Genomic DNA, 9781 nt, shown 5'->3' with positions numbered 1-9781 from the left:
AAATTCACAATTTTGTGAAGTTGTGCATCTTGAAGCACTAGTAAGTGAGGGATTACTATAATTAAAGTAGTAAATTACAGATTACTAATAAATAACAGGACCCATGCAAATTAACTCAGGTTTTCTTGTTCTTTTGCGTTCCATAGCGGATTATGTATCGGAAATAAACAGATTTTTATCTTTGATATTATAATCGCACATCTGACCTTATCTTTTTATAATTATACTCTCCCCATAATATAGATTAGCAAATAGATAAGTTATTGATTCCCTCCTATTGACCTGCAGGGTAACATCCTAGTGGACTTGATGTGTCCAGACGTTGGCCAATATGATATCGTCAAGTTTCATGGCTGTTACGATGAAGGGGCAGCACTGGTAATGAAGACTTTAGGCTATGACTTGGAGGAATTGGTCACCATGGACCATCTGAGCCTGGATGATGTCAGAAACATCATCCAACAGGTAGGACTGACCACAGTCAGTACAAAGATAGACAACGAATCTGTCATATTTAAACTACGAAGTATATGTGTCGTCTGCAGATGGCCGTGACATTGCAGGTCCTGAGGTGCATCAGGGTGATCCATGGAAATGTATCACCAAAAAATATCCTTGTGGAACATCGCACGAAAAGACCTGTCAGAGTTAAGCTGGCGAACTTCAGTTCGACCCGGTTGAGACCAGACGACAGGAAGACTCCAGAGATGCAAGACGTTGATGTTACGTAAGGACGATGAACACAGTGATCCTTCCTTCCAGGATGTCCAAGATGTTTCTACCTGTGTCTGTTATCAGAATTAGTTGTGAAGGCTGGAACCGCCACATGGTTGCTCGTGCTAAAAATTTAGGTCCTGGTGGAGGATTGCACTCAGTTGAGGAACCGAGTTAAACTAGTTGTTTGTATCTTCCAGATATTTGGCCCCAGAAACATATTCAGGCCTGCCCTTGACTGAAGCTGCTGACATGTGGTCTTTGGGTCGTGTCATGGTCTTCTTACTCAGCAGATGTGAATGCAACACACGTTTTATGGACCAGCTGGTAAGACATCTGCTGTAACCAGTTCTCTACACTTCTAAACTCTAATTAATTTAAGTTGTTTGAGGGTAATGGTGGATTTGAATATTTCTTCCTGAATTAGATGCAAACTGGGGAAAGCGATGAAGATGAGGAGATGAAGGAATGCATCCAGCTTTTGAAGGCCACAATGAAACCGGATCCCGAGGAAAGGATTACACCTTTTGCCGTCCTCCATCATCCCTTCGTTCTCCGTGGATCCTACCCATGGACGGATCAGTACCCAAAAGCGAACATCAGGCGTTTCCACGTAGACTTTGTTTTTAATAGCATATCCGAGCTGGGAAGCGGGGGCTACGGAACTATAATAAAATGTAGGAACAATTCCACTGGAGAAGTTGTTGCTGTGAAGCGACCTCAGACCGCCCACTGTAACGACATGGAGGTGGGTGGACAGTTGTTGAGTTTGCTGGTCATAGTCTTAGTCAGCGAGAACAGAGAACTTGAACAAATCGACTCTCCGTGAGGAACTAATCAGGTCAAACTTGTCGTATTTCCAGGTTTCCTTTTATCAATCATTAATGGCTGCAAAAGCTGAGCAGTATAACATTGTTAAATGTCACGGCTGGTTCGACTACTCGATTGGGAAGGCGCCGGTGTTGGAGTTGCTGGACATCGACCTGGAGACCATTTTGTATGAAAGCGATGAACCAATGCTTCTTAGTGACATCAGAGCCATTATGCGACAAGTAAGCTCCAGAGCTGACAGGAAGTACACGGTACTGTTGGTTCTAGAAACTAAATCCATTCCTGGCTGTGTTCCCCAGATGGCCGAGGCTTTGCTGTTCCTGAAGGAGCTGGGGATCATCCATGCCGACATAAAACCAAATAATATCATGACGGTAGACGAACAGAGACCCTTCCGTGTCAAGTTGATAGACTTTGGCGAGGCCATGAAAAGAGAGGCGGTGGATTCAGCTATCATGGTGCAAATACCATCGTTCAGGTAGAGACTATTCAAATTCTGGTTTTTAAGATTTATCTTGAAGAAGCAAGCGTGGGCCTTCTGTCCATACTTGCCTTTTATTTAATTTGGGACATGCTACACTATGTGACATAGTCATTCCTTGTTTTTTCTACATTTAGAGCTCCAGAAGTCTATTTCGGAAACGTCCCGTTTACAGAGGCGATTGACATGTGGTCTTTGGGCTGCATAATGACCGAGATGTTCTTGGGCAATTATCTGTTTTCTGGTGACTCAGATGATGAAATGGTAAGATATCTGCTGAGGTCAGCGTTCTGAAGACACCGAGGAGGCTGAACTTGGCTTCCGGTCTGAACAATGTTCAAACAGGACACTTCAACAGAAGGAACGGGCAAAGCTGCAAACATAACTCTGCTGTGTTTTATCTCCAGGTCGCGCAAATTGTACAACACCTGGGCATGCCACCCGACCATGTTATCGAAGATGGTATTTATTCAGAAAGGTTCTTCAGGATGGACATGTCCTACACCTGGACACTCAAAGTACAACCAACTTCTCCGCAAAAACACAAATATAAATACACTCTCCTTCAGGAAGCTTTCCCCCTAAAGATATGATTCTCTTTTCAGAATCCTCTCCAGAGAACCCACGTAATTCATCTTTGCTCGGGTCACATGTTCCGATCTCTGGACGATCTGAAAGCAGTAAGCGATAAAAGTTCTTTTTCACTTTGATTGTTAATGTTCTCACGTGTCATAAGGAGGGAGAGACTGACGGTGGATTTGAACATTGCTTCCTGATCTAGATACGGATTGAGGAACACAATGAGGTAGAAGCCGTGGAAAGGGAGCAGTGCATCGAGCTCCTGAAGGTCATGTTGGAGATGGATCATGAAAAGAGGATAACACCCCAGGAAGTCCTCAATCATCAATTTCTTAAGGCCTGTCATAAACCTGCTTCTTGCAATAGGCCAGCCAACCCCCACACAGACCACTCAAGTCTACCTCAAAGACCCTCACCATCAGGTGCGACCATGGTTCCGCCTGAATGCACCACAAGAACTTCAATCCGTGAGCACCCCATCAAATATGGTGAGAACCAGTCGCCCCTGCTCCTGAACGGTAGCTAACCATTTGGAGGAGTTTTATTGTCCTTTTCATTCATAGATACCAAAGGAACACAGACGGAGGAGAAGAAGAAGAAAAAGAGGAAGAACTGGTTCTTGCATTTCTTCTCTAGGCAAAAGAACATCTCATCATTGGGTGTGACCATAGTTCAGTCTGTTCCATCCTAGAAAAGACTGACGACATTAAATGAGGAGAGACCAGGACGGTGGGAAGACTCATATTTCTTCTCTCTGAGTGAGAGAAGAGAGGCAGCTCCACTGACTCCAGACTGCAAAAGAAACCCTGTCAACATTAGAAATGTAAACTTGATTTGAGTCGATGAGGACTAGAAACAAGTCAAATTTGCAGATTTCTCGAAATAAGACGAAATATCCAGACTTTAGAAAAGTTGAAAAACTTAAAATTAACTTTTTAGTCACTGTTGTTTAAAGGGTTGCTACACAGACCTTAATTCCAGGTTTCTCGGTACACACAATTTCAATAATTTGTGACATTTGAGTATATATATATATATATATATATATATATATATATATATAAAATTTTATTTTATTTTATACTGTTTATATTTTAGTTATAGTTTAGTATATAAGTCCTGTTAGTGCTGCATGTGTCTGTTAGTGTAATGTATGTCTTTAGGTATGTCCTGTGATGTCAGTGTTTCCTTTTCTCCTGGTGTTTATCCAGTATTATTCGTTATGTAATGCCTGAGCAGTGGATATGTACAATTTCCTCCGGGATTAAGAAAGTATCTATCTATCTATCTATTAGATGTGCATCATGTACATAAATGATGGAAGTAATCGTTATAATGGTAATTGAAGGATGGGTCCTGATCAAAAATAACTCCTAAATTCCTGACATCACTACTAGAGGTTAAAGCAATATTATCTAAGTCAATTACATCATTATAAAATTTATTGGACGAATAATAATGTCTCTTTTATCAGTGTTTAGCATTAAGAAGATGTTAAGCATCCAAGACTGAATAATTTTCAAGACTTAAAAAGTGATGAAGGTGAAGTCTGCTGTAATAACATGTCCGGAAAGAAAGAAACTGAATAAGTAAAAAAATAAAAATCCCTCTAAGTCTCTAATTAATTGGTCAGATTTGTTGGTTTTAGTTGAAAAATATAACTGGGTATCATCTGCATAGTAATTTAAATGAATATTTTGTTTTCTGATATTTCCTAAGGGTTAGGGTTATAAAGATTGAACAGAACAGACCCTTGAGGTACTCCACAACTAAGACTCTCATTCTAAGGATTTATTATTTACATCAACAAATGACAGATATGACCTAAACCAGTTTGATGCTGATTTTCTACTGCCCACATCTTCTAATCTCCTCAAAAGAATATTGTGATCAACAGTTTTGAAGGCTGCAATGAGGTCTAATGAAACTAAAACAGACAGAAGACCTTTATCTGATGCCATTAAAAGGTCATTTTGTTACTATAGCAATGTCGTCTTGGTCCTGTCATTTGTTCTAAAACCTCACTGAAAGTCCTCCAACAAATGGTTCTCCAATAACTTGTCATTTAGCTATTTGACCCCTACGATCTATAGAATATTTGGTAGAAATGGAAGGTTGGAGATTGGCATGTAATTTGTGCAGAGGGCTAGCTTCTCCAGTAGTCTGCCCCAGACTTTGGTGAATCTCCAAAGTCAAACTGTTTGGGGTTTATTGGCGTTGATGAAAAATAGTTATTTATAATCTCTGTGGGAACATCTACTCTTTGATTCCGGGTAATAACAGAACCTTTTTATTTCTTGGCACAGTTTTTTAAATTGAAAATGGGTCCGCGACCCAAAAGTGGGTCACGCTGAAAGCTTCGATCTTTAGCTTAGAAAAAAAGAAGAAATTAACAAAACCTTCTTCGTACCAAAGTGACAAAAAGACATCACAGCATCAAAGCCTCATGACTTTGATGCTGTGATTTCCCACTTGTTCAAAATTACCCAATGGTGCCTGTGCATCCTCTGTATTAGTAATAACACGAATACAAGTGGGAATGAAAATGATGGAGTTCGAATCAGAGTCGTCGTTGTCCTGGTCTTCTTGTTTTTCTTGTTCTTCTTATTCTTCTTGTTTATCTTCTACTTGTTCTTCACATTCTTCTTCTTTTTTTCCTTTGAGCTTGTCCTGTGATAATTATTGTTTCAAATTAGATTTCTCTGATTTCGAACTGAGAGGCAAGAAGGTTGACGATGCGTCTGCGACGCGGATTTATCCGAGTCAGGACAGTGTCTGGACTGCCGTATACAGGAAGAACGAAGACAGTATTGGCAATGAGGTAGGTCCTGTTAACACTGATGTTCACATCTTTAATATTTCAATTAGTCCCTTACAGAATTACTAACAACCAGCAGGACCTGTGTAAATTACTCGAGTTATGTCATTCTTTCAAGTACGACAGTGGATTATGTATCAGAAATGAACAGATTCTTATATTCAATATTAAAATTGCGAATATCTCCTTGTCTTTTTAGAATTATATACAATCCTCATACTATAGATTAGAAATAGATAAGTGATTAATTCCCTCCTATTGACCTGCAGGGTGCCATCCTGGTGGAGTTGATGTGCCGAAACTTTGACATGTACCACATTGTCAAGTTTCACGGCTTTTATGATGAAGGTGCGGCGCTGGTCTTCGAGACGTTGGACATTAACTTGGAGGAATTTGTCACCATGAACCCTCTAAGCCTGGACGACATCAGACACATCATCCAACAGGTATAAACAGATAGATAGAAGATAGGACAGTGATGAAGAACACCATAGAACAGCACATTGGCCACACTGCTTTCATAGAACACATTCATGAGCCTCCTGTTGATACCAAAATTAAGTTTCCTTAAGAAAAAAAATCGCTGTTCCGCTTCCAGATGAACTTGTTGTCCAGATGGTTCTCCTACGTATTTTGGTTTTTCCACGTTTTCAATTGGCTAATTGAAAGCCAGTTTCTTTTCTCTTTCTAAAATCAATTGTCGTCACCCTGAGAAGTCACGGCCAGGAGGGCAGGGTCATCTGAAAATCTTTGCTATCTGAGGACGATTTCAAAGGTGGTCTAGCACCCAGGCGGCAGTGGTGTTGTGCAACTTAAAACTCAATCACTTATTGGCTTAAATATGTGGTTGTGTAGTAATAAAAGCACTAGAAAACATATTGGACAGAGCTACCAGCTTTTCCCAGGTGTTGGTAAATTGTGTGGAGCATATATAGTACAGTAAGGCATCATCCATACATGAAGGCTGAGGTAGGGTAGGGTAAGTCCATCCAGGTTCCAGTGATTTCCTCTTTACGGCCTCGTTTCCTGATTTTGTGTTCAATCCCAGCAAACCCCTGGATCCAAATCAGGGTCACAAGCGGCATCCGGCTGTAGATTTAGCAGCTGTTCTTTGGGGTACAGGTGAGAACATGTAGGCCATCTCCACGCCGAACTTGCAGCGTTTGAGAGAGATTGCCATGAGACCGTTACGCACAGCCACAACAGACCCAACAAAAAGAAAATGTCAAGATTAGCCATCGTTGTGTGGAGAGTGTCAGTTGATTACTCGTGGGTACAAAGATAGATAACCAATACCTCTCACATTTACACTGTCTTCTGCAGATGGCCACGGCTTTAAAGGTCCTGAAGTCCATCGGGGTGATCCATGGAAATGTATCACTAAACAATATCCTCGTGGAAGATCGTACTAAAAGACCTGTCAGAGTTAAGCTGACCAACTTCAGTTCAGCCCGACTGCGATCAGATGACAGGAAGACTCCAGAGCTGCAAGACCTAGACGTTACGTAAGGACGATGAACACAGTGATCACACCTTCCAATGAGTCGAGGATGTTTCCACCTGTGTCTGTCTGTCAGCACGTTGGCTAAAGACAGTTTGTTAGCTCATGTTAGCAACAATTCTAGCCGCCCGTGGTAAAAATCAGTGTTTTAGCATTTAGCATTGAGTAGTGAACACAGTCTTTTGAACCTTTGAGCCCTTTGCTAGTGGCTAACTGAGCGGTCTTGGAGGTTTGTACTCATGTTGAGGAATCGAGTGAAACTAGTTGTTTGTATCTTCCAGATTTTCGGCCCCAGAAATATCTTCAGGTCTGCCCTTGACTGAAGCTGCTGACATGTGGTCTTTGGGTCGTGTCATGGTTTTCTTACTCGGCAGATGTGAATGCAACACACGTTTTATGGACCAGCTGGTAAGACGAGTAACACTGTAAGACTGTAAGTAAGACTGACTACTGGTAAGACTGTAATGAGTATATCTCCTACAAACTGAGAAGGCTTCTGACGGGCTAGTCTCACTCTTTACCCCCCAGTAGAACCGGGCTTTCTCTATCCGCTTGAAGTAAGTGGTTACTGTTTTCACGGTGTGCTGCAGTATAAACAGGCTGTTACAGAACAAAAAGTGGTTTATTTCCTGTTTTAACTGCCTGTCAGCCATTGTCACCGTCAACATAGACAAAAAGCTGACATTGTGGGAAATTAAAAGTGGAAATCAAGGCCATTATTGGAAACAGAGTAAAAAGACTTTAAATATCATATTTACTGGTTTGGTTCTTCTTCTGCACTTCTAAACTCTAATTAATGTAAGTTGTTTGAAGTTGATGAGGGGATTTGACCATTGCTTCCTGAATTAGATGCAAACTGGGGAAAATGATGAAGATGAGGAGATGAAGGAATGTGTCCAGCTTTTGAGTACCACAATGAAACCGGATCCCGAGGAAAGGATTACACCTTGTGCTGTCCTCCATCATCCCTTCATTCTCCGTGGATCCTACCCATGGACGGATCAGTACCCAAAAACGAACAACAAGTGGTTGTACATAGACTTCTTCAATTTTGAAATCATGGAGGTGCTGGGAAAAGGGACCTTTGGAGAGATACGAAAGTGTAGGAACAATTCCACCGGAGAGGTTGTTGCTGTGAAGCGACCTCTGACCTCCTGCTGTAACGACGTGGAGGTGGGTGGACATTTGTTGAGTTTGCTGTTCATAGTCTTAGTCAGCGAGAACAGAGAACTACAAGTGACCCGACCTTCGTAGATGTGAACAAATTAATTCTCTGTAAGGAACCAATCAGGTCAAACTTGTCGATTTCCCAGGTTTTCTTCTTTCAATCATTAATGGCTGCAAAAGCTGACCAGTATAACATTGTTAAATGTCACGGCTGGTTCGACTACTCGATTGGGAAGGCGCCGGTGTTGGAGTTGCTACACAAAGACCTCGATACCATTCTGTATGAAAGCAACGAACCAATGCTTCTTAGTGACATCAGAGCCACTATGCAACAAGTAAGCTCCAGAGCTGACAGGAAGTACACAATTCTTTTGGTTCTAACTTGTTAGAAACTAAATCCATTCCTGGCTGTGTTCCCCAGATGGCCGAGGCTCTGCTGTTCCTGAAGGAACTGGGGATCATCCATGCCGACATAAAACCAAATAATATCATGACGGTAGATGAACAGAAACCCTTCCGTGTCAAGTTGATAGACTTTGGCGAGGCCATAGACATAGAGACTGTGGATTCAATTACGACGGCACAAAATCCTTTGTACAGGTAAACTCTATTCAGAAACTGGTGTTTAAGATAATTCATGTAAATGAGTTGTTTCCAGATTTATCATAAAGAAGGGGGCATGTGCCTCCTATCTAAACTTTCTATTCACTCAATGTGGGACGTAGTCCATGTACATTTTTAATACTTTGACTATGTGACGAACACATTTTTTGTCAAAGTACAAACAAAATTGTTCATTACAAATGAAAATCCCACCGGCCCGACTTCCCACCCATTCATATTCCCTTGACATGACAAGCTCACAAACAAACACGGGTACACAAATCATATCCACAGTAAAAGTGAACTTATAACATACACATAAATACACACACAAAACAAAATAAATTTAAAAAGAATAATGAAAATTTTAAAAATGAACAGATTTAATAGATTCAGAATAGGATTTTGGCAAAAATAAAGGGCTAGCCTAGACTAGCCTAGCCTATCCCATAATCCCGGAGGGTTATTGGGACACAACAGATGACCCACGGTTGTCATCATAGTCTTGGGCAATTGTACCTGGCGGTGCCTATCCCTCTCCAGGTTGGATGCAGTAGGATACATTAAAAAAGATAAAAATTTTGGTAAAATTTTCATCTTAACCACATTAATTTTGCCAAGCACCGACAAGAATACACTGTCTCTGAATGACAGACCTCATATCGCTGAATAGGAGGTCAAATTGGAATCAAATAAAGCAGATAGTGTACGAGTAACAGTTACGCCCTTGTGTCAAACATTTTCTTTATCCTGCATTTAGGGCTCCCGAAATTTATATCGGCTGCTTTCCATTTTCCGAGGCCATTGACATGTGGGGGTTGGGCTGTGTCCTGGCTGAGATGTTCTTGGGAAGACCTCTGTTCAGTGGCGGCAAGTCAAAAAGGAAAATGGTAAGGTATCCGTTGTGTTCGGACTGCTTGTTTTTTTCCGTTCTGAAGACACTCAGGACGCTGCTGGAATATCCATGACTTTTTATGACCTGTACTGAACATGGCTTCTGTATGCCGACAAATGTACCAATGTGAACATGTGTGAACAGGACGGTTCAGCAGAAGGAACAGGCGACGGTGCAAACATAACTGCTGTG

General features: G+C 41.3%; 1 protein-coding gene across 1 annotated transcript; it reads left to right on the top strand.

Moving 5' to 3' along the window:
* The first annotated feature begins 1333 nt into the window (after positions 1–1333).
* Positions 1334–3595, top strand: LOC137600105 (homeodomain-interacting protein kinase 1-like). Its single transcript, XM_068321507.1, has 8 exons — positions 1334–1462; positions 1578–1766; positions 1845–2023; positions 2164–2290; positions 2434–2544; positions 2632–2706; positions 2808–3093; positions 3169–3595. Exons 1-8 carry the CDS (start codon positions 1457–1459, stop codon positions 3294–3296), a joined length of 1101 nt encoding a protein of 366 aa, XP_068177608.1. The 5' UTR covers positions 1334–1456; the 3' UTR covers positions 3297–3595.
* The last annotated feature ends 6186 nt before the right edge of the window (positions 3596–9781 follow it).

Source organism: Antennarius striatus, chromosome 1, assembly GCF_040054535.1.
Source record: "Antennarius striatus isolate MH-2024 chromosome 1, ASM4005453v1, whole genome shotgun sequence".
Lineage (NCBI taxonomy): Eukaryota > Metazoa > Chordata > Actinopteri > Lophiiformes > Antennariidae > Antennarius > Antennarius striatus.
This window is presented reverse-complemented; position numbering and strand designations above follow the sequence as displayed.